Source organism: Myiozetetes cayanensis, unplaced genomic scaffold (assembly GCF_022539395.1).
Source record: "Myiozetetes cayanensis isolate MyiCay16 unplaced genomic scaffold, myiCay2020 scf19, whole genome shotgun sequence".
Taxonomy (NCBI): Eukaryota; Metazoa; Chordata; class Aves; order Passeriformes; family Tyrannidae; genus Myiozetetes; species Myiozetetes cayanensis.
The window spans coordinates 1,996,454-2,021,060 of NW_026087400.1; the positions used below are offsets into that span (position 1 = coordinate 1,996,454).

Below are 24,607 nucleotides of genomic sequence, written 5' to 3' on the forward strand. Positions count from 1 at the left end.
CATTACGACAAGTAAAAATGCAGGCAATAAAGGCTTAGGGCTGAGGAGTCAGGGGAGTGGGCTCTGTCCTGTTTTCATCCTAAATAAGAGATTTATTTGTTTCACATCCACTGCTTTTTAACGATTTTTTGCAGAACCTCAGGCACGTGTGAGCCCGTGCTGCCAACTCTGTGTCCCTCCTGTCCCCCCTCGCCCAGGCTGTTTTGACACTGGTGGCAGTGGCTCAGGGATGTGCAGCTCTGCTGCAGAGAGGTTTTGCACAGCCCCATTGTCTCTTGGACTGGCTGTACTGGGACGTGTTGGCTCCGCTCAAACCTTGCGTGCCCTGACACGGCCGCCGGCGCCTCCAGGCGCTCCCAGCGGCCTCTGGCTCCGCTCCAGGGGTGGTTTATGGCCCTACCCTGGCACCAAGCCTCAGGCAGACAGGGGATTGCAGCATGGCAGGGGCATGGCAGTGGTTGGGCAGCACCGTGTGGGTGCCCTCCCTTCAGCCAGGAGGGGTTGGCAGGTTTGGTCCCACCACGAGTCACAGGGATGGGGTTACTTGTGCTGAATGGGCTGAGATCAGGCAGCAGGAGCAGCCTGCAGAGCTGGTGTTGAATCCTGTGTTGAGGGCTGTCCCAAGAAGTGGCACCCCAGTCTCTGCTCTGTGAAGCCCCACTGTGCCATGTGGCTTTTCCCATCCGTGTGGCTCCAATGCTTTCAGGGGAACAGAGTGGGCCAGGGACTTGCTGGAGTGCAGTGGCTGCTCCAACCTGGCTCTTAAGGAGTAGCTGAGCCCCCCTAAACCTGCAAGACTTTTCCAGGGAATGAACGTGGCAGCACTATCAGCTGCAGCCTGATACGTGTGAAGTTGTTCCCATCCTAGGAGAAGGTCTCCAGTGTCACCCTGATCGTGTGTCAGCCCCGCTGCCTGTCTGGGCGGGTGGGATGGAGCACTGACCTCATGAGCTCTCACTGGGGGCACTATGGGGGTCTCTATAACTTCATTTTTCACCAGGGGCACTCATCACCATTTTATGGAGAGGGATTTAGGAGCGCGGTGAGGAACATGTTGAGGTGCCTGGGCATCTCCAGTGATGGTTCTTGGCTCCTGGATCATGCCCAAACCCACACTGCCCACCTTATTTTTCCCTAACAGAGCTTCAGGCTCCGCCAAGAAACTGGGCAAAGGCCCCCTGCTCTGGCAGATGGCTCCCCATGGCTGCCTGCTGTCTGCAGATGCTCTGCACCACCTGAACCCCTACTGTTTTTTGTAGGGGAGGCCAACTGTTTGCAGGGACCCCAAAATACCGTGTGCTGCGGGGTCGGCAGGGGCTGGTGGGGGGCGGCTCACTCGGGGCAGCAGCTGCTGCCTGCTTGGGCACTTCTTGTCTTTCCTGGCCCTCAGCACTGTAAGTTAACACTCCACAGGCGGGTCCAAAGAGGATTTTAACGAAACCTGAAGCTTGGGAGGAGAGATTATTCTGCAGAAGTGGCCTGGGAGACTGTAAAATATGCACTCCCACAATCTCCAAAGAAGGAACTGGATTTGCTCCTTGGGGAGCAGAGTTATCCCTGGGCTCAGCAACAGTGTCTGAGAGGGCAGATGAATGTCTTGAAGAGGGGTCACACCCTTCCATCTCATCCTGGTCCTGCCTGAGCCTCCCCAGGACTCTGGGAGTGCCTGCTCTCCCAAAATCATGTGCAGGCTGCCTGCCTCCTGCTCTGGTTGCAAATCCCACGCAGGAAGTGGCTTTGAGTTTACACCAGTGTTGCCTGATGCCCCAGCCCCTTTCCAGTGAGCTGTCACCTGCCAGCAGAGTCTCTCGGGTTAGTGTCCCCTGCTCTTTGCTCCCTGGGGGCTGATGCTTCCGCGTGTGGGCGAGCACCGGTGGGGTTGGTGCTCCCCTTCGAGGAACAGTGGGTACCTCTAGGTCAGCGCCGCCCCGCAGCCCCCTTCCTTCCTTTGCCGGCTCTCCCAGGGCCAATCCTCTCGCTGACCCCGTCCCTCTTCTCTCCCGCAGGCACGTACCAGGGCCAGTTCACCAACGGCATGCGGCACGGCTACGGCGTGCGCCAGAGCGTGCCCTACGGCATGGCCTCGGTGGTGCGCTCACCTCTGCGCACCTCGCTGTCCTCGCTGCGCAGCGAGCACAGCAACGGCACCCTGCCCCAGCAGGACTCCCCCGCCGCCCACCCCGAGAGCCTGCCCCTCTCGCCCACCATCACCCGCGGCGGCTTCGCCCTCAGCCTCTACGGCGACGCCGAGGCCGGCAAGCCCAAGAAAGGGGGGCTCTTCCGCAGGGGCTCCCTGCTGGGCAAGCTGAAGAAGTCCGAGTCCAAGTCGTCCCTGGCCAGCCAGAAGAGCCGCGTCAGCTTCCTCAAGAGCGAGAGCGGGATCAGCTCGGCTGCCAGCGACGCCACCTCCACCGTCAGCCTGGGCGAGGGCGCCGAGGGCGAGGAGTACACCCCCTTCGAGTCCGACATCGACGCCACCACCACCGAGACCTACATGGGCGAGTGGAAGAACGACAAGCGCGCCGGCTTCGGCGTCAGCGAGCGCTCCAGCGGGCTCAAGTACGAGGGCGAGTGGCTGGACAACCTGCGGCACGGCTACGGCTGCACCACGCTGCCCGACGGCAAGAAGGAGGAGGGCAAGTACCGCCACAACGTCCTCGTCAAGGGCATGAAGAAGCGAGTGATACCCCTCAAGAGCGCCAAGATCCGGCAGAAGGTGGACAGGAGCGTGGAGGGGGCTCAGAGGGCCGCGGCCATCGCCCGGCAGAAGTCGGAGATTGCGGCGTCCAGGTGGGTGCTTGGAGCTCCAGCGTGCAGGTCCCTGTGGTGGTGGTGGTGGTGGTGGTGGTGGTCCAGTGGCACCAGCCCTGGTGCCATCCCAGCAGGATGGGGAGCGTGAGCTGGAGGGATGGGGAGCACCCTGGTGCTGTGCCAGGCTGCTGGAGCTGCTGGGCACTGATGGGGCAGCATGAGAACCAGTGGGGTTTGAGGGTGGTAAACCCAACAGGCCCCACAAGCAGCAGGTGAGACGTGTCCAGACAAACTGGGGCTGCAGCAGAGCACGGCTCAGCCCCTGGTGTGGCTCTGTTTGGGAGCCTGTGGGATGCATTAGGGTTGTCACTTAGTTTTTAGCAGCTCAGTGTAATTACTCCAATGTCCCTCATGGGACAGAGGAGGGAGGAAATAAGAGTGGCTCCAGGGTCTGCCTGGCGAGGGCAGGGGAAGTTCTCCATCTCCAGCTTGCATCCCTGCCTATGTCCAAGCTGTGTTGGCAGCATGCTCCTCCTCCTGCAGGATTCCTGCAAGTCTCAGAGCCCACCTGGCAAAGACCAGAGATCTGTGAGGCAGGATTGCAGCCTTCCTCTTCTTTTCCTTGGGTAAATGGGGTTGTAACACATCTTGGGGTTTCACCTGGCCTCTCCATCAAAACCTCCCCACTTAGAGGCTTTGCTCAGCTGCTGGGTGATGGCTGCATCTCCACATCTGTCCTGTCTCACTCCTTTTAATTCCTGTTTAATTATCAGTGACTTCATTAGCAAGCAGAGAGGGGAAATAAGCAAGGAGGACACCTCTTCCCAAACCCCATCCCTCCCCTCCAAGGAACCCCAGCTTTACTCTCCCAGCCGCCGTTTCTGCTCCGGAGCTTTGTGGGGAGCGTGGCTGAGATTTTGTAGCAAAACACAGTTGCCTCAAAGAGTGGTGGAGGAAACCCAGCAGGACTGCAAGTGAAGCTCCGTGCAGGGCTAGCTAGGATAAAAATAACAGGCTGGGGCAGCGTGGGGCCCTCTGGATCCTCCTGGCAGGGCGAGCTCAGCCCAACACCAGCCCCGCCGTGCCCGGGAAAAGCGTGTGGATGCGGCGTGGATGAGGGGGCTGGAGCTGCAAACGCCGCTCCCCGAGAGCTTGGCCGGTTTACACAAACCTCTTTTTATTATACACTATTTACACTTTGGATCAAAAGCGGCTCTGCAGTGTTTTCCATCAGGGGCTGGAATGCGCCCGCTGCCCTGGCGGGGACTGCATCCCTCCCCAGTGCAGCCGGGGAATGATTTCCTATTAAGGAAACCTTGGAGCTGGAGGAAATAAGATGTGAGAGCCGGTTTCCTCCCGGGAGTCCTGGGCTATCAGACCCTGCAGTGGTGTGGCTGCTGGGGCAGGGAAGGGGTTGCTGTGCTCCCTGCCACTGTGGAACCCCAGTGCCGTTCCTGTGGCACTGCTTGCAGCTGAGGTGGAGCCACTGAGAGAGAGTTCAGGCTCCTCCATCCTCTAAACTATTACTCAGTGTTTATTTCTGGTGTATGTTGCTCTGGGCAGAGCCACTCTCTCTACTTGATGTCTCTTGTAAATCTGACTTGTGCTCTCCTCGCTCCCCCCTTCAGCTCAGTTTTGGGGTTGAGAGTAAATACAGAGAATTTTGTCCCGAGAGGGTCCTTAGGTTGTCCCCAGCTCTGCCCCTGACTTTTGCTTTGGCCTTGAACCTTTCCTCAGTTTCCACACTTAGGACAGAGTAATTGCAGAGAGATTGTGAAAATGCATTATTGCAGTTTATAGAGGGGCTGCACTATCATTAGCATCGCCCGAGCTCGTCACTGCGAGGTGGGGTTTTCTGGATGGAGCATTTATGTTTCTCCTCTGATTGCAGTGTGAACTTTACCCACAAAAATGCCTTTGAGGCTACACTAATCCCTTTCTGGGGGAAGACGTGGCCTATCTGTAGGTTAGATTGTAAGTAAGAATTAACTGGAAGGACACAGCAGGCTGTGCAGATTCCCAGCTCTCCCTGCATGCCTGTGCCATTGTACGTGAATGTTTGAGTTTCATTTGCTTCTGACACTCAGGGGAGCCCCTCGCAATAAAGAGCTAAAGTAACATCCAGCCTTCTGTTGTCTGGGGGTGAAATGTCAGGAGAAGACCAGATTTCTCCCTTTTGCACCATAAAAGGCTCTTTAGGGATAGAAATCCTGGGGAAAACAAGCCCAGGGGCTGGAAGCTGCCTCGGCCAGTTGCACCGCAGGAATGCCGGGCACGTGCCCAGCTCTGGGGGTGCTCTGTGGGCAGCAGAGATGGGAGCCCTGCCTGGGGCTGCCAGGGATGATGGTCAGTGTGGTCACCGAGCCCTCCCTGTCCCATTTCCACTCCAGGAGTGTCTGAGGTGCCAGGCTGCTTCACAGCTCCAGTCCCACCTGCCAGCTGGTGCCGTGGGCAGTGCCAGCTACTGCCTGCCCTGCTGCCTGTCCTGCCCCAGCAGCGCTGTCCTGGCCTCCTCAGCTCCCTCCTGAACCCCCTGGGTCAGCAATCCAGCTGCTTTCCCCATTGTGCAAGAAGCTGAGGACATCATCTCACGGTCAGCGGAGGGAACAGTGATTTTTTTTTTTTTCCCCATTCCGTTTTTCATTCTTTCAAAATGTGAAAAATCATCTGGCATAGGGTCCTGCTGTCCTGAGCAGCCCACCCAGGTCAGCCAGCTCTACCCCAGGCAAGATCTCTTGGTGCTGCTCAGATACAAACCCTGGGCATGTCTATTGGCAGCACTGGGGATCAGGTACTGGGATGGAGCTGATGGAAGCTGAGGTATGAATCCTTGCCCAGGCTGCTGGCACTTTGGGAAAGAGCCATCTTGGAGGGCAGCCTCTGTGGCAGGCAGCAGACGTGGCTTTCTCCCTGCCCAGGGGTAACACGAATGGACGTTGGGGTTTTAGCACAGTTTTAGTGTTCATTAGCTCTGCTGGTGCTCCAGGGCTTGTCCTGCTGTGATCCCAAGGGATTCCCATCAGAACTGGAGCACAGCTGTTCCCGAGGTGCAGGGTGAAGGTACCTGCTGTGTCTCTCCACTCTCTGCCCTGCTAATTGAAAAAGTGTTGGGGTGGATGGGAAATGCAGTGAGGGCCTGGGATCACAGCCAAGGAGACAAACTGGCTGGAGGACAGTGAGGAGGGGGCAGCCACCACCCAGCTGTGAGTGAGGCAGTTCAGAGCCATCCTGAGGTGTGCAGTGGGAGTTTTCTGGGTGCCTGGGGAGCAGTGTGTGCTTGCCTATCCCATGGGGAGGATGGTCCCACTGAGTACAGGGAGAAGGAGCATGAAAATGGTCAGTTTTCATCTCTTCACAACAAAATAGAATAAAATAAAGCAAGAGTAAGGGCAGGACTTGGCTGTAGGGGCAATCTTTGATTTTTTGAAAACTGTGTGCTCACTAGCTGGGCAGCTCATACAGGGGTTTTCCTTCTCAGTGGTGCTTTTGGGGGACAAACCGAGTGTAAATACTGCAAATCCCACCTCTGTCCCACTGCAGCAGTGTCTGACGTGCTCTGCCTCTGCATGTGGTTGTGCTTCCCGGTGACTTGGACTGAAGTCAATGGAGGGACTTGGCCATGTGTCCTGCAGGGCACGGGCCTGGCCAAGCTCTGAGATCCTCTGACGGATGCACGTCCTGGCAATAACACCTCAGATGTATCTGCCAGGTGTCACAGGATCAATAGGAAGGCAAGATAGTAGAGGCAATAATGGCTGCTGTGCTTCACCCTTTTGTCATCGGGTGCTGGCTCTGAAGCCCCTGAGGGGTTTATGCCTGGAGAGTACAACTACAAATGAATACATCTTGGATTAGTTTTTGTTTTAATGTAATATCTGTAGATACCTGTAAGAATTTCTGGACTGCACTCTGAAGCGTGGGGCGCCAATTCCTGATTAAGTAGGGTTTGCTCACCCTGGTGAGCCTGGGCTGTGTGGAAGCACCGCAGGGCTCCCGGTGTCAGGAATCACATCGGCTTCCCCGGCAGTGACACACGGGCATCGTTCACAGCGTGAGCTGCTGCCTGGCTTTGAAGCCTAAGTCGGTTTTCTGTCTGTCCCCATGGCTTTGGGGCACATCTCAGCTCTCCCTTCAAATAACAGGAGTGCTCCACGGCTCCCGTATCGCTTTCCAAAGCTCCCCTGCCCGGCCGCATTCCCGGCGGCGCTGCCGCCGTCTCCCTGTGCTCAGCATTTCCAGGCTGCGTGGCCGGGCAGCAGCGAGCGTCTCCTTGGGGAACGCGGGTGTGTGGTGCAAATGACGTCCTGAAATCGCTGCAGTCAGCACAGGCTCCTGACTAAATAAGGGCAGGCAGAGCAGGGCTTTATCGGCCCAGCGCGACAGCTGAGCCGAGGCCGTGGCAGCCCACGCCGCTGGGGTTCGGCCTCACAGCCCCACCAAGAAGGTGCTTTATTTGGCACAGCGAGCTCCTGCCCGTGGCCCCACTGCTCTCGGGGGTTCAAGGTGCCAAGGGATGTCTTCAAGAGGCACCTTTTGGTGAGGCACAGTGCGTGTCCAGCGCAGAGCTGGGCTGGACTGGTGGCCGCGGTGGCCTCGGCCCTCCTAGGGCTGACAGCACAGCTCAGCTTCCCCGAGGCCGGATTTCACATCTGGGATTTTGGGTCTGTTGAATCAGGCTTGGGGTTTGCTCTGAAAGTTTTAGGAGTTTGGTTTTTTTTAAAGCATGCATTGATTTCTGCTTTCCTGAGGCTTTTGGCCAGTGGCACAGGCATTAGACACTTCAGGAGTTCAGCACATTCCCAGACCCCCAGAGGGCAGGATGCTCATGGCCACCATGGAAGGGCAGGCAGCAGCAGTGGTTTGAGGCAGCCCCTGCCAGGAGGGCTCACTGCTCCTCTGCTCTCAAGGTGTCTTTGCTCTGGGACTCCACACCTCTGTGTGATGGATGGACATGTAACGAGGAGGCAGCAGCAGGCAGGAGATGGGCAGAGCTTGTCCTGACCCCAGGTGGGTTGTTGGCTGTGATTTGTCTCCAAGTGGGAGCTGCCAGGGAGGGACACAGGAGCTGGGAGCAGCATTTCTGCAGCTGTATGATCAGACACCAAGGATGTCACAGCCTGACCTCTCTTAAAACACAAGTGCATCAGGTGAAGAGGTGGGACAAGACTACCCCTCACCTCCCCATGGGGTGCAGGGCAAAGCTCACTCCCAGTAAGGTGCAACCACCCCTGTAGGCAGTGGAGTGGCCTGAGCTGAGGACAGGTCCTCGATGGCTGGGTATTCTGGCTGGCCCAGGAATTCTGGCTGCCCAACAGCCCCCACAGTGGGAATCTGCACCTCGGTGCTCCCACAGGCAGGGCTCAGAGAGAGCCAGTGCACACGTGAGCAGGGAGAGACACGGGCAGCCAGGTGGCTCCTGCTACAGCTGAGGGCCAGGACACAGCAGTGAGGGGACGTTCCTTGGTCCTGCTGTCCCAGCAAAGACCTTTCTCACAGAGCTCAGTGTGTTTATAAAGAGAATAATCTTGTTTCATCACTCTTGGTAGACAGAAACCCAGTTGGTGGCATCTATTTCCGCACCAGCCGGGGCTGGGACTCTCCCACTTTCTTTGTGGCACAGCAGCCTCCAGCTCTGCACAAGTACTGCCCTTTTCAAACCTCTCCTGACCCTCATCCCACCTGGACACTGGAGCCATGCAGGGAGAGGGCTTCTGGGTGTGGGTGAGCTCCTCTCCATCCCTGCTCCCGTGTGGCCTTGGGGACAGCGAGCCAGGATCAGACACCCACCCCAGCTGTGAGACCCCCGCAGTGTGTCCCCCCCATGTGTGGGCTGGAGGGGTTCAGGGTTGGGTGAGTGATGCTGAGATGCCTTCACCCCTTTCTTTGAGCCCCCTCCTGGAACAGCCCCATCCCCAGCCCGGGCTGGCTGCGCTTCCAGCACTGACACATTTTTGGCCCACCCTGCTCCTTACGCCGAGATGCGTTCGGACTCCAGAGGAGCTTTATCTGTTTTCCACCCGCCTCACAAGAATTTCTTCAGGCACTTTCATGCCCTATTAGGGTAAGAGGGAACGTGCACTTTTAGTAGCTCCAAGGAGAAAGCATCTGCTGGGCAGCAAACTGCTCTCCCCAGGGCTTCCCGGGTTATCGGGGTTGAAGCAGGAGAGGCTCTGGCTTGCAGGGATCCCCTCAAGAGGAGCAGAGCTGGGATGGCAGGATGCCAACCCCAGGGATGGCTACGACTCTGATACCAAGCCAGGCAGGGAAAGTGGAATTGATGGGCTGTTCATTCCGACCTTGTGGGAAATCCTTATCTCAAAAGCTTACACACACACAGAAAGGGAAAAATGAAGTGTGACTTTAATCTGCAAAAAGGACTGTGGAAAACGATAGCTTCTCCTTCAGCTGATCTGGTGCTGCGTGGAGCAGGAAGGCTCTGACTCCCATCCAAATGCCTGGAATCAGCCGGCAGGGAGCAGGGCTTTAAAATCAGCGGATTCAATCAGGCTTTGCTCAGAGGTTATCATCATCTCAGTGGAATTTGAAACAGGCTTATCTTGAAAAAGAAACAATATTTAAGTAAAATGTCCAATTAAAACAGAAAACCAGTGATAAAGAAACCCTCCCTCCTCCTGGAGGAGGAGCAATTTTTTCAGCTTATCCTGGTGCTGAGCCAGAACCCTTTGGCTTTCTGAGTCCCAAGATTTTTCATTTTGCTCCTGCAAAGCCTGATGAGCCTTCAGTGGCCACCAGGAGGGACCTGGTGTCCCATCCACCTGCGTTCCCTCAGCAGCCTTGGGTGCAGGTGCCTGGGAGCTGCAGGTGCTTAGAGTGAAAACACAGACTTTCTGACCCATTTTAGCTCTGGTGGACCTGACAGTCGAGTAAAACACACTCACTTTATGGATCCATCTGTTTGGCAGAGCTTGGGCCTCTGCAGGAGCTCCTGGGTGAGGCTGGGTTCCCTTGAAACAAATGACTGCTGCATCCCTGATGTTTTCTTGGAAGTGGGACTTCCAAGGGCAGGGCAGGGTGCAGTGCAGGTACAGGCAGGGAGGCAGGAGCACACAGGGGTGGAAAGGCTGGAAGACCCTGATTGCATGTGTGCTGTGAAGATGTTCTGGTGTGCTGTCAGTGGGATAACCTGGCTGCTTTGATCTTACAGTGGTGCCCAATTAAATCTGGGTGCCCAGAACTGAGCCCCTTTGGTAATGGAGTGGTTGGAAGGTGGGATAAATCAGTGGCATTTGTGCATGGCCCCAAGGCTGTGCTGCTCTGGGAGCTCCTTTTCATCTGCACCCAGGGCAGCAGGCAGGACAGCAGACCTGAAATCCAGGGGTAGGAGGAAGGGGTCCAGCTGGCAGCTGCAAATCACCCTTTTGCCCAAAGATATCTCAGTGGATGCTCTTATGAGCCGCTCTGAGCCTGGCTGTGCAGGCAGGACGGGCTCCAACAGAGTGAGGAGCTGCCTGTGCTGCCTGTCCGAGGCCAGGGCAGTGTCCCTGTGCCACGGTGCTGTCCTGGTGGCCCCTGGAGCCGGCAGGCTCTGGCTTGCTCTGCTCCATTTAGAGCCGGCTCCAGGCAGCTGCTGCCTGGCATCCCGGGGCTGTGGGGGAACCAGAGAGCAGCTGTGCTCTGTGCCAGCGCCCCCAGCTCCTCACAGCCCGTGGGCTCCCGTGCAGGCTGGCACAGCCCAGCCCTGAGGGCCGCTCTCGCTCCCGGGGTGGCACAGATTAACTGGGCAAATCTCCCGTGCGCGGGGCTGGGGTGCGTGCAGGTTGTCGTCTTATTGGAGACAGCTGCAGATCTGTCTGCCCTAAGATTAATGTCACTTTAACTGTTCCAAGGGGAAGTATCCCTCGGTGAAAGATGCAAGTGGCCCGGAGCTATTTAGAGCTAAGGATAACATTTCGGTATTTTAAAAATTCACGGAGTAATCATAAAGGCTAACGCGTGCTGAGCTCGTTGGGTGGCAGGCAGCTCTGGCAGGCCTGTGCTCCAGCAGCACTGCACAGGAAAGGATGCTTTTCTCCTGGCTGAATGGCCTGGCCTTGCCCTTTCTGTGGAAGGAAGGAGAAAAGCTCTGATTTATCCAGCTAAGTAGCCTGGGCAGGTACATACAAAGTGCCACCACTTCTGTGTAAGTGCTGGTACCGAGAGTGAAAAGCCTGGGGCATCTCTGAGCTGCTCTGCAAGGTCAGGATGGCTTCTCTTTTTGGATTTCTGTTTGAAGCAGTATGGAGGTGTTTTCTTTAGGAAGCAAGTTGTGTTGATTTATGCTGATTTCACAATTTAGATCACAACTTGAAGAGTCCATATTATAAAGGAGCAAAGGCTCATGCATCCCAGGGATGTCAGAGTCCAAGTCCCATGGGCTGGTTCCAGGTAAATGAGGGTAGCAGAGTTTTGCAGGTATCTGCATGCATGCAGAGGGAGAGACACAAAGGTCCAGATGGATTGGGACTAAGCAGGAAGAAAAGGATGCTCCAGCCCTAAAGGTGACACAAGTCCAAAGACAGGGCAGAAAATGGAGAAGCCAGAAAGTTCTGTCCTGGTCAGGATGTAGAATCATAGAATTGTCTGGGTTAGAAGGGAGCTTTAAAGGTCATCCAGTCCCAGCCTCAGCAAAGGTGTGTGCTGGTCAGGTCTGTGCTCTCTCGCCCTTCATGACTGTGAACACAGAAAGGATTGGTTGCCATCACCAAAAACACTTCTGCAGCCTTCCCTCTATCCCTTCTGAGTGCTGCAAACATTCCTGCCAACACAAACTGCTATCTCAAGTTTCTTCAGAAGGACAAAATGATTCCTGCTGGATGCTGGAGCAGGGATTTGGCTGGGAGTGGAAAAGTTAGTTTCCAGGAGAGGGGAGTTCAGCAGAAGTCTCACTTCCTAGAGCTGAGTGATGAATTACATTTGTTTCTTTGTCTTTTTGACAGCTCACGATACCAGGAATGGCAAGAATCGTGCAATGGGTTGGGTTGGAGAGGTGTTCAGGTGGTCCTTGCTCAGGGTTTGCTGTATCAGTGGGAGGAAGGAGACCCTGGAGAAGGAAGGACAGTTCTGGACAGGTCTGTCATTCCCTTCATAAGCAAATGTGAACAGTTTGGGCAGAGAGCTGAGCTCTCGCCCTATTTCTAGCAGCAAGGTCATTGCTGCACCTGCAGGCACCCCAACCCCGTCTGGTATTTGCAGTATTCTCTGCTAATTCCGATCTCATTTACAGTCTAATCCAATGTGGATGTGCAAAACAGCATAAAGTGTCCAAAGGGCCGGGCACGCTGGCTGGGCTTGGGGCTCACCTGTTAGCGCGGTGCTCAGCTGCGGCTCGGGTGTCCACGGGGGATGGCAGCAGCAGCCACAGGAACGATCCAGGCAGTGCTTCAGGAAGGACAGGAGCAGTTCTCTGTCCTGCACTAGTACAAAAATGATTGGAGCACTAGAGGCGAGCCAGAGGAGCAAATAAAGCAGCAGATGCGTTTAACCCTCCCGTCCCGCTGGGGTGTGAAGCGCGGCAGGCGCGGGGAGCCAGGCGGGAGGCAGCGGCAGCAGGGCTGGGACAGGGGCTGCAGACATTGCCCACGTGCCTCCCTCAACTCAGCTCAGCTCAGGGCTGCTGCTCCTCCTTGCAAAGAATTCACTGGAGCTATTTTTAACAGCGCTGCCCAGGGAGGTGGCTCAGGGTGCAACTGGGAAGTGTTCATCCCAGTGGCACTGCTTGGGTTGGGACAGGGAGCACTGCTAGGGGTTTGCAAAGGCCCTTCTTTGTGTTTATCCCCCCAGGTTGGGTGTGTTTAGTGTTTGTGGCTCGTTTTCCAGCGCTGCCTTGAAACGGGAGTCTTGAATTCTGCTCCTCTAAAACCCATGGGACTGTGTTTCAGTTTCCCCCTGACCTCCTCCATCTCAAGACTTCCTGCTCTGCTGGTTTTTGCAGGGGCTGCTTTCTTGCAGAGGTGCTGGGAGCTGACAGCACAACCAGCAGTAAATAAAAAAGTTTAGCCCTGGTTTAATTGCTGCCTGAAAAACATCAAATTTACATTCACATCATAAAAGGCTGGCATTTCCACTTTGCAAAAGCTGATTCAGCTTTTTCAGAAGATTTTAACCCTGGAAGAAATTTTTCCCTTTACATGTTTCATGTCTGAGGTTCAAAAATCACCCTCAAACCTCCCTGTGCTTTCCCAGGGCAGCTGGTGTTTGTCTCTTTCTTTGCTGCCAGAGCCAGGTTTTCCTCTGTGTTGAGCTCCCAGGCACTGCCAGCCAGGCAGATAAAAAATTCAGGAATACTCGAGGCCGTTAGATGTTATTGTTATGGCTGGGCCCTTTCCTCCAGGCTGGGCTTTGTCACAGTGATATTAAGCCCTCAGCGTGGGTTTTTGGAGGGTTGCAGCAGCTCTGCCTTCACTTGGTGCCCCGGGGCTGTGCAGCACAGCCAGGGGAGATGTACTGAAGAGGCTGTGCCATGCCTCTGAAAGCCAAGTGTTCATCACCTGGCTGCTGCCATAATAAATTATCTCAGCAGTGGAGGGACCCAGCACAGGGGGCATCAGCATCCCTGTTGGCTGGGAGAGCAGTGCTCTCCTGGGATGCCGACAGGGACAGCACGTGGGCTGCTGGAGGTGCCAGATTTGAAGCTGCAGCTGTGCTGACCGTAGTCCCTCCAAATCAAACACTTCTGGATGACTTTACAAGCAAGGAGGTGGGAGCAGAGGTCAGGTGTGTCCTGCAGAGCGAGAGAGCTGGGCAAAGCTGCCACGCGGCTCGCAGTGCCTGGGCAGTGCAGGATGCCAAAATTCTGCTGCTCAGCTTCTTCCCACCGCTCCTGTGTGGAGCTTGGGAGGTGCCCCGTGGCCTCCCTGGCCTCACACCCCTCTGTGCCCAGGAGGGCTCACAGCAGAGCCCTTCCAGCCTTGGGGCCACGGTGGCTGGCAGTGATGGCTCAGCTCCCCACTGCCCACAGTGTCTCACCACAGGCTCTGCAACCCAGGCTGGCATCTCCTCGGTCTTGCCATCTCTTTACCTGCAGGAATTGCAGTACTCAAGCCCCCCACAGCAGCCAAATAGCACCCAGCAGCCTCTCTGGAGGAAAGCAAATGTCCACCAGGAGAAAAGCATAACTGGGAGCTACTTTGTAACTCCAACACTCCCAGGCTGTTCTCTGGTGTTGTTCCGAGATGCTGGGAGAGAGCTGAGCATGTGGGAGCCATCTGCACCCGCTCTCTCCTTACTACTGAGAGCAGACCCCACGTCTAGTCCACTTCCAGACTACTTTTTTTGAGGAGCCACTTTGAGGAAAGCACTTGCCAGGAGCTGCCTGCTGCTCCCCCAGCTGGGGCCAGCTGGCTGATTGTCTGCCTGGGAATTGGTCAGGACGGCATCTGCCCGGCTCAGCGAGCAACTGGAAGGGAGAATTTTATCTCTTGGTGCTGAATCTCATCCTCCAAGACAAAGCCAGGGGCTGGAGCCCATCCTGCAGGGATGAGGAGCCGGGTCCCCCCTTTGCAAGGCTGTTCCCAGAGGTTGGCTCCAGGCAGGCTGTGTGCCCCAGGCACAGAGTGCCCAGCCTGTCCTGATCCCCCAGGCAGGGAGAGCACAGAGACATCCCCCTTGGCCCCTGCCAGATTATAGAGGAATTAATCACGCTGATTATTTGCTACCAAAAAAGGAGGTGCCTCTCTCTGTCTGGAGCTGGCTCAGACCCCCTGCTTGTGAGCAGCAGCTTAAAAATGCTGTTTTCTGCCTCATCGTGTCTTGTCTCTGGATTTGTCAGGAGCTGTAATAATTTTGGATAAAAAGACCAAGAATGACTGCAATCCCAGGCAGCCCAGCCTGCAGAGAAAGCGGGGAGATAACGTGTGAGTGTGGGCAGGGAGGTGAATCATGGCTCCAGTGGAGTGGGATGTCATCCCAGGGAGGGATAGGCTGAGCCACAGCAGCTCCACACCCTCTTCTCTATTGCAGGGCCCTGAACAGTGTTTTCAGCTCCCTGTCAAGTCACACTCTTGCCTGTGTCAGTTGGGATTGATGCCCCACTTTTAGTTCTTTCCTTGCAGCTACTCAGAATGGCATATGTGTGTATCTTCTCCCTTCTAAGGCTCTCAGAACAGCATTTCTATCACTTTTTCATTCCTCCTGTTGAGTATTCAGACTACAGCTAGTCTTGTCTGCCTACTGCATCTCAGTTTAATGGGGAAGAATTAATCCTGATTTCATGACTAACAGTCCAAACATTCCTCTGGAGCATTTTCACTGTAGGCATGAGAACTGCATCTTTTCCTCCTTTTTTTGGTCCTAAAACATGACCAAATACCAACCTGAGTCTGAAAAGGGCTCATCAGACACCTTAAGTCCACAATAAAGATTGTAATTCGGAGTGAATTGGTGTTTGATGAATGCTATAACTCCTTATCTTAACTGTCCACACAAAAATATGTGGATTTGTATGTAAAAGGGGAGCTATGGGGAGCCTTGGCAAACCTGACAGTGAGAGCATGGGGAAGGCAGCTCTTGGTAAGCCCTGGGTGGAACAAAGCAGATGAATATACGGTGCTTCACCCACCCTTATTTTTAAGGTGCAACTTTGCTGTTTGAAGTCAGCTCCTTCCCAGACTGAGCAGCTGGGCTGTAAAGCCACCCTGCTTTTAGCAAAAAGATCACAGGGCCCCGAGCGTGAGGCATGTGAGGAATACGACAGCTGGCCAGTAAAATAACTCCCAGAGCCCTGCAGCCCTATGGAGCAAGGAGGAGATGTGCCGGGAAGAAGTGGAGAGGACTCAGGGAGCCAAGATGGGACAGAGGCAATAGCTCTGTCTTTCCTACACTGATGAGAGCAGCCCCATGGGCTGGGACGAGTAAAGGAGCCCCTGGACAATGTGTGTTGTTTGCTGGAGAGCTCCAGGAGGGACATTTGGGGTAAAAGGTGTCTTAGGGGTGTGTGGGGCAGGAACACGCTGCCTCTGGTGAGGTGCAGCAGCTCCGGGCTGGTGACAGCACAGCAGAGTTCAGCCACCACATATTGTCCCCTTATGCTCCACAGATGCCTGTGGGATGCTCTGGGCATTGCTCTGAGCAGCACAGCAGCAAGCAGCACCTGCTGCTTCACTGCCACACAAAAACACGCTCACATTTGCAAACACACCTGCCCTGTGCCCTTGTGCAACCTTCCCACCTTATCCTTGAGCATCCGGGCCCCTTCCTTGCTGAAAATCTGGTCTTTCCTCCTTGGGTGTCGAGTTTTGGCTCTCCTGGGCAAATGCTGAGTGCTGTTATACCGGATGGGCTGCTTTGATTTTGGTGCTGGACAGGGTTTGGTGCTCGAGCTGGGACAGCCTTGGCTCAGAGGGTGCTCACTGTTGTCCCCTCTTCTCTCTGCAGGACAGCTCATGCCAAAGCCAAGGCTGAGGGGTCTGAGCAGGCAGCTCAGGCAGCCAACAACGAGTCGGGCATAGCCAGAATGATGGCCAGGGAGCTCTCCCCAGACTTCTACCAGCCAGGTAGGATCAGAGGCATTTTCTAAGAGGAGTTTTTGCAATTTCCTTGGGGAATCTGTTCAAATACTTTACCCACTTTATAACTCTACAAGTTACCCTCCTGTCTGTCCTAAATCCTCCTTTGCTCAGTTCTAGCCAGCCCCCTGCCCTGGCTAATTTGCTGTCCTCCTTACACCCCTGTTTTACCCACTGTGTTACCTGGAGGAAAATCCCACAGTCCCTCAACCTCTCCTCGTGGTTTTCCACACACCAAAGCCCTCAGAACTCCAGGCAGGACAGGCAGCAAGCTTGGGGCTATTTGCAGCACTCCTGTAGATATATCCCTTGTGGCTTTTTCTTGGAACAGCTGTGCACATTGCCTCCCGAGCCCATGTCCTGTGGGGCCCCACGACACATAAGGGCACAATCACACTCTGCTAATTAGGAGCTGTAATATCCTATAAGAAAGAAGCTAATGCAAATTACTATTTCTCTGATTCACTCTTTATTTGTCAGCATCACTGCTGATTATTCGGCTGGGCAAACACTTGGGAGGTTCCTTCTGTGAGACCAAGCACTGAGGATTAGTAGATAGGAAGTGTAATATTAGAAGCAGCATTGTGAATGCCATTACCTTTCCCTAGACTGAGTTAGCTCTTCCTGGAAAACTTTCCTTTCTAGAGAGGGAAGGTAGTAACAGAGCAGAAAATAAGATTCCAAGTGCCTACATTTTCATCCCATCTTTCTTATTATCTGGCTCTGTTGCCTGCAGTGAGTGCCCCATGGTTGCTGAGGCAGGATCACAAGGGACTATCATAGCAGCAGAACTGGGGTTAGAAGCCAAAGGTTGACTCCTGCTCAGCAAAACCTGACAGATGCTGCTGCTGCTCTGATTTTGGTGCCTCTGCATCTCCTGTACACCCAGCACAGGGCACACAGTGGGAGCAGGGCACAGCTCACAGCCAGCACTTGGCTGGGGAGCGTCATGCTGACAGATTTGCCTAAATTCCCTGTACTCCCACCTTGCCCTGCACCTACCAGCTGGGGAGACACTGTGCTGGAGGGCTGCCTGTTCCTCCCCACTGCCCAGCGAGGCCCATCGGAGCTGCTTTGAGTGGGAAACACCTCAGCACCCCTGCGTGGGCATGAGCCAGCGTGTGGCACTTCATTTAACAATGGCTAAACGTCTCTTGATCCTCACATAAGCCCTCCCAGCTGCCACTCACAGCTCCACATTCACCCTTTGCACACTGGGGTATTTATAGCACGGAGGCAAAGGAAACTGGAATTCCTGAGGGGAGGTTTTGGACATCTAGCTGGATTATTTTTTTCCACCCACAGCGATTGAATGAGACAGTTGAAGTGGTCTCTGCAAAATGCTTGAGGCAGCCTGACCTCCCCTTCTGGCTCCTCAGATGCTGGATGCTGCTGTCATGCAGGGCCTCGCTTGGGTCCTGGGCTGCCTCTCTCCAGGCCTTGTAAGCTGCTTCTTTTACATCTCCAAATTCCCAAAGTGCACAACAAGGGCAGATGTCTCTTCTTGCATGGCTGCACTATCTGTGAACAAACAGACAATAGTCCACCCTTGGATTTTACTAGGACTGGGAGCTGCTGGCCACAGAGCCAAGAGAGCCCAGCAGTGGTTTGTAGCCGTGTTTCTCCCTGCTGTCCTGGCAGATAGACCCTGCTGTGTCTGGCACAGGCAATCCTGCCCAGCAAGCCCCGTAGCTCTGATGAGTATTGAGCCCTGGATTTCAGTTAGGGTATCATCCCTAATAGCTTTGAGGAGAGGGATGTAAGCCAAAGTCCTTCCTGAAATGTTGTGCTGGGAGATGAAAGTGAGGAGGTGACTGTGGTGCTACTCCAGGCAGTTGGTTTTTTTTTTTTTTTGGTTTGGTTTGGTTTTTTTGTTTGTTTGTTTGTTTTGTTTTTTTTTTGGTTTTTTTTTGTTTTGTGTTTTTGGTGTGAATTATTCAGGAAGAGAAGAAAGCAGGGTGAGAGAGCAAGGAGCCTGGAGCTGCAGGCAGCCTCTTTTGAAGAGCCTGAACAACTGTTGAAACAGCTTCCAAATAACTTGCTGGCAGCCAGAAATAAATGGCCCTGAATGGGTCACCTGCTGATTGACAGGAGGGTGCAGGCAGGGCAGAGCAGATAAAATCAGTGCCCTCCTTCTCCCCACGGTCCCTCCAAGCAGAGGCATTGCCTGCATGGGGGGAAGGTAGCAGTGTGCACATCATACCCCTGATTTATTAGAGGGAAAGGAGCACCAAGCCAAATTTCCCAACCAGACTTGTCTGTATTAGTTCTTGGGGTGGAGGAGACAAGGGGAGGGGCCTTGAGGCAGCCATGGATGGCACAGCTCCAGGATCAGTGTGGTTCAGGAGCAAGCCCTGTGGGTCTGCACCCCTCAGCACCGCTGGAGTTCAGCAGAATAAGGCCAAAGCAGGTGCTTGGCTTTCAAACCAGCTGCTTTGTGACCTTGCACTGCCCATAAAGGGCATGATGCTGTTCTAGTTTTCACTTGCTATGATCATCATGGTGATGTGCAAGGACCCTTATCCCAGCACATGTCCCAGCATGCAGAACACTGCGCAGAGTTGTGATTCCACAAGATATTCCCAGTTGCTCAGTGGTGGATTTTGGTCAGCCAGACATCCACCGTGATGGGTATCTTCAGTGTCAGGCTCTGGCTGACTTCCCCAGACTTAGGCTGGGCTGCAATTTGCTGTGCAGACACTGCCTAAGGTTAATAAGAAGTAAAAGATTTAATGATAGGTGAATAATTGAAGTGAGGCAACATTGCTAGGAATTCACAAGTCAGCATGAGAGGTGAGGCCAGAACGAAACCTGAAGCCCTGAGTCACCTTGTGTGATGGTGCCAGGCATCCTCTTTAGCCCCAGCATGACCCATCTGTGTGACCACGAGATTTTCTCTGCAGATTTTCTCTGTTTCTTTTCCCTCATCTGTAGCTCCCCCACCTGCTCCTTCCTGCTTGGCTCTTCCCAACCAGGGAAGCACACGATGGGCCTTGGAGCCTCTGGCTGCTCCTGGAGGAAATCCCTCCTGGCAGCAGGCTCTTATTTGTGTCCTTCTCACAGCCTCCAACCTGGACCCTCGCCCAGCGACCCCCAAATCCCTCAGGGCTGGGGGCACCGGTGCCGAAGCCGTGATGTCCCCCAGCCCTGGGGCGACTCCTCACGCCAACCCCTCTCTCCGCAGGCCCCGAGTACCAGAAGCGGAAGCTGCTGCAGGAGATCATCGAGAACGCGGAGCACGCGGTCAACATGGAGGAGGAGGCGCCGCGGCCCGAGGGAGCCCCGCCGCCCCCCACGCCGCCCGAGAGCCCCCAGCTCCACGAGCCCGAGGAGCCGCCGCGCCGCGCCAGCCCGTCCCCCAGCCCCGCCGCCACCCCTCCCGAGGCCAAGCGCGCCAAGGCGGCCGCCCGGCAGGACGGTGCCCTCCGTCTGGGCAGCTGGGCCGAGGCGGGCGGCGGGAGCCCCGCGCCCCCCGAGGGTGAGGCCCGTCCGGCCTCGCGGGGCCGGGCCCGCCCCGCCGAGCAGATGGAGATCGGGCCGCTGCAGCGCATGGCGCTCGAGCCCGACGTCGAGCTCTTCAAGGGCTACCACAGCTACGCCGTCCGCACCTCCCCGGTCACCCCCGCCACGGACTATGAGGAGGAGCAGTTCCCCGAGCGTGAGCCGCCCTCCCCGGAGCCCCGGGGGGACCCTCAGCGCCGGGGGGGCACCCCTGCCCCGCCGCAGGAGCGGGAGGAGAAGCCGGCGGCCGTGGCGGAGGCCAAGCCGGAGCCGCCCCGGCCCAAGGAGCCGCAGCAGCGCCCCAGCCCCGAGCGCAGGCCCACGGGCCGGGCTGAGGACAGGAAGACTGAGGCCAGGGCACCGGGGCGGACGGAGCCCAAGGCGGGGGCCAAGCGGAGCCCGGCAGCAGTGGTGGCAGCACAGAAGGTGGAGGAGTGCGAAGAGGTGACGTGGGGCAGCCCTGCGAGTCCCCCAGGGAACTGCCTTGGCCTTTTGTTTATTGTTCCCCAAGAGGTCTGACAGGACCCACAGAGATGCAGAGCCCACAGACCTGAGCCTGCAGCGGGCCCCGAGTGGTGCCCAGAGGCTCTTTTTGGGATCCCAGCACTTGCTGGAGCAGAGCCTTGATGTTCCCTCTCCTGTCACCTTCCCAGCCTGCCCTGCTCCAGATGCTGGGCCTGGCATTCATAACCCTCCTGTTTTGACCTCCTCTCTGCACCAGGGCAGATAGGCTTTCAGACACATCGCTATTTCAAAATTTGGGGAAAACAGGCATCTCCCAAATCGTGTTTTACACTTTTCTCCCCTTTTCCCACCCCTTTACCAGCCAACATTGATCTGAATGTTGGGGGGCGGGGGGAAGCAGGGAAGAAAAATCTAGTGTGTTTCTCTTTTATCTGTTACATTTACTTTTTTGCCTTAGGGACACATCGTGAGCTGAACTGTGGTGTCAAATCACCAGCTGATTTCCCAGGTTTAAAATATACTCACTGAAATTCAATTCTGCTGTTAGCAAATGCATCTGGAAACCCAGACATTTTATTAGGCCACTGAGTCTCATCTCGCAGCCCTTTGGACATGAATGGTTCCGATGCGACCTTAGAGAAGCCCAGCTTGGAAATATTTCAGTCTGAAATTAGAGCATTGTACTGATCTCATATGGGTGCTTTTGTTCATCTTAAAAATGACTACTTTACAAACATGGGCCATGTGTGTGCAGAAAGGAGTTGGCAGGAGTAGCTTGACACGGGCTCAGCAGTTCATGTGCCTGTGGATGGGGTCTCCTTTAATATGATTTAGCCTCAGAAAAAGCCTCATTTAGTCTCCTTCAAAGGAGTTTGCAGGGAAGAAGCAGGAATAGGGGTTGATAAACGTTGCCTTAGTTTGAAATTCAGGCTGGTTGTTAAGTGCCAGATTTCAGTGCGTCAGGAGGGTGTGATTGTGGTATTTTTGAACAGCAGAATGAAGCTGCATCTGTCTCTGCTGGAGCTGTGGTGTGTAATACTCTGTTTTGGGTTTTTTCTGCAGGGACCTAACACAATCGTGATCTGCATGGTCATCTTACTGAACATTGGTCTGGCCATCCTATTTGTGCATTTTTTGACATGATGAGCCTGTCAAACAAGGTAAGAAGAGCAATAAGATTTTACCCTCAATTACAGACCTCACTGGATGTTTTAGGATTGACTCGCTTTACTGCCCATGCTAAGATGTCTGTCAGATTAAGGTTAATCTGGAGCTCGCTCAGGTCTTCCATTTGTATTTGGTGGCAGTAAAATCTTGTGAGGTCTCTCCTGCCTGTGGGATTCCTACAAACAGGAATGTGTCCTGGGCTTGCACAAGATTTCTGTCACCTTGGGCTCAAATATTTCAAAAAAATCTGCCATCAAGGCTGAACATGACCCTTGAGCCTCATGCCATAACACAAGGAGGCACCTCCCAGGCCCCTGTGAGGGTACTGGGCTGCCTTCCTGGGGCCTTCTGGGAGATGGGTCTGATTTCACCATGCAGGTGAAAGCTTTGCAGCCAACTGCAGTTATGTGTTGGTCGTGTGTCTTGCTCCCCCTTGACTCTCCTGTTCATCTGTGTCTGGGACAGGCGTTGCTGCTGATGGAGACCTCAGACCTTGGCGGGGATTAAAGCTCAGCCACCTGGAAACACCTAAGAGGAGGACTTGAGATCCCAAGGTTGCACGGCAAACATCAACCTTAAACGAGAGCACCTGAAGATCGGTTCAGTCTCCTGCTCCCAGGCTGTGGCTGGCCTCTGCAATCTACCAAGGAAAAGCCAGGATTTCTGCACTGTGGTCTCCTTCTCTTCTTTGTATAAAATAGCAGTTGCCTTAAATTATTCTCACCAAAGCCATCAACTGTCCTGCCATGCCGGGGATGAGGGATTTATCTGTAGCTGTAGGAAAACGAGTGAGAAGGTCTCATGCGTGCACACTGATGTGTTTTGTAACTCCCCTGGCTGACTCGGTGTCAGGGATTTTCCAAAGGTTCTCATCCATGGCGTGGAGATGAAGCAACCAGAATGACTCCTGAGAGCCGCGCCATGGCCAGGGGTGGACGATGTCACCCTCCGTGCTTGGAAGTCATCCAAAGGGATGAACAAAAAGTCTTTTCCTTTCCCCCGCCCCCGCCGTCACCTGGAGTCATTTTCCACGTATGGAGGACTGAGAGGGGGAGCAAGTTGAAATTGGGCTTGTTGAAGTGTAACCCGAGTCCTGCCCATGCCGGCCGGCGCTTCGCGGACGGGGCCGCGGGTGGGGTGCGAGGGACTGGTGGATCCGAGGCTGTTGGTGCATGTGGGGGTGCTGTGGGTGGAGATGGTGCCTGTTTTGGGAGCAGGCACCGTCTGAGTGTCCTCCTGCCACCAGCAGTGCTCTGCACAGAAGCGTCTTGCAGTTGGTGGCTTCCCGCTGTAACGGGAAAAGGAAGTACGTGTGATGAATTGGTCCCTTTACCCCCTTTTGTCAATGAAAATGTTGCAAGTTACAGTAAAAAGGAGGTACTTGCTGAAAATACCTCTGTATGCCTGCAGGTTCCTCCCCCTGGGCTCTCACTGCATGGAGAGAACAGACTTCCCAGCCAGAGGATGCAGGGTGGCTGTCGTGGGAGAGGTTACCTTATTCCTGACAGAAAAAAGGTGCAGAGACACGAGTGACTCCAGTGTATTTGGGTGCTGGGCTCAGACATAGGAGGCATCCAGGCTGTCAGCAGGGGCAGAGTACAGTGGGCAGTTCTAGCTGTTGTGTGTGCGAGGCTGAGGCCTGGGCGATTTGCACCGATTTTCCCAAAGCTGTGACAGGGAGTGACCTTTGGAAGGAGATTTTTCCACCATGATCTGCTCTGATCTTTAGCAGTGCGAGCTTGGAAAGTCGGCACAGATGAAGTTGCAGTTTAGTGTGAGGCTGAGTGCTTGGACATGTTTCTTTCTTTCTTTTAAGAGCAATGTGTATTTTCTATCCCTTTTTAAGATAATCGGAGATGTTGTTTATAGTTGGTTGTGCACCTCTGTGTATCCTGAAGTCCCACAGCACAGGACTGGGTGGGAAAACCTTGTTGGACTGGAAGAAATGGGGAAATGATGGTTAAGGAAAAAAACAGGTGCCCAGTCTGCTCCAAAGGTCAAGAGATGGGGTGGCAGACATGCAGGGGTTTACACTGACTGGAGACACAGGGCAAAACCTGCCCGATTTATCTACTCTAGCTATGGCATAAGAGAGTGAGAATAATTCAGTACTTTTCTTTGTGAACCAATTTTATTTTTTAACCTTATTCAGCTCAGGAACTTTGCCACAGTAGCAAATACGTGGTGTTAACTGTGGGAGAAGTGAATGTGATCCCTAAAAGCCATGTGGCTGTACCAGTCCTGAGAAAGCTGTGCAGCACCATCTACGCTTCCACAGAGCATAGCTTAGTAGCAATTTGCTTCTTTTCTTTTTTTTTTTTTTCCTCTTTTCTTAAGTATAAATGTATTGCAAACCCCAGGCTCTGCTGCCTTTGAGGTTTTATCTCAGTTTGCTGGCATTCACTTGCCAGCTCTGCAGTTTCAGTATGCCAACTGCTTTTATTCACCACCAAGACAATTTCCATCCAGAGACCTGAGGGGCTTTTATTTATCACTAAGCACAAAAATGGATCTTTTTCAGCAGTGCTAAGGTAATTCCCCCTCCCCCCCAATTTTTTATGCATGTGATATGCACTCAGTAATGTGCTTTCCTCCTAGTAACCTTCTGAGAAAAGGTGGTAGATTTGCTTTTATGTGACATATAACTATATCCATATTGCACTGAGGTATGGATATATACACACAGAGAGAGAGCCCCTTAGGGATTTCATTTCCTTAGATGCAAAATACCAGATTTACCTCAAACTGCATGCTTTCAAAACTGACTAGGATATGGCGTTATACTTTTCAGGTCTTACAGAGATGCAGATACCTTTCACTCTTCACACAAAGATACCTTCAGCACAGATTTCGCAAGCTGTTTACTACGATCTGTGTACTACTGTCCGGAGTTTTCTGTCGGTTGTTCTGCTGGATTACGTGCAATAATAAACAGTTATCTGCTCACTTTATCCATGTGGATCTTTGCAGGGGAATCTGCAGGTTCTTCTCTATGTTGACACATTCACTCAGTCCTAAAGGAGAGAGTGGTGCAGAATTTCACCGGTGGCACCTGGATGTTTTTTTTCAGCTTTTTCCCAGTTATCTATTTCAAAATATTGCACTCTTGTACTGACTGGGGGTGCTTTGCAAGGAGAGCTGCTCTCACTTACTGCTCTTTAGGAGTTTGGTGGCAGCCGTCTGAGGACACCCCCTGCTCTCTGAGCACACTCTGTGTGCCA

The 24,607-nt window shown here is 54.2% G+C and overlaps 1 protein-coding gene across 2 annotated transcripts in view; it reads left to right on the forward strand.

Moving 5' to 3' along the window:
- The window catches only part of JPH2 (junctophilin 2), a 31,331-nt gene extending 6,994 nt beyond the window's left edge, over positions 1-24,337 (forward strand). For both annotated transcript variants that reach the window (XM_050313756.1, XM_050313755.1), the window contains 5 exons: positions 2,007-2,790; positions 16,123-16,241; positions 19,438-20,198; positions 21,282-21,379; positions 21,852-24,337. In XM_050313756.1, coding sequence (XP_050169713.1) covers positions 2,007-2,790; positions 16,123-16,241; positions 19,438-20,198; positions 21,282-21,362 — 1,745 coding nt within the window. In that variant the 3' untranslated portion in view covers positions 21,363-21,379; positions 21,852-24,337. The remainder of the gene's footprint in view (positions 1-2,006; positions 2,791-16,122; positions 16,242-19,437; positions 20,199-21,281; positions 21,380-21,851) is intronic.
- The last annotated feature ends 270 nt before the right edge of the window (positions 24,338-24,607 follow it).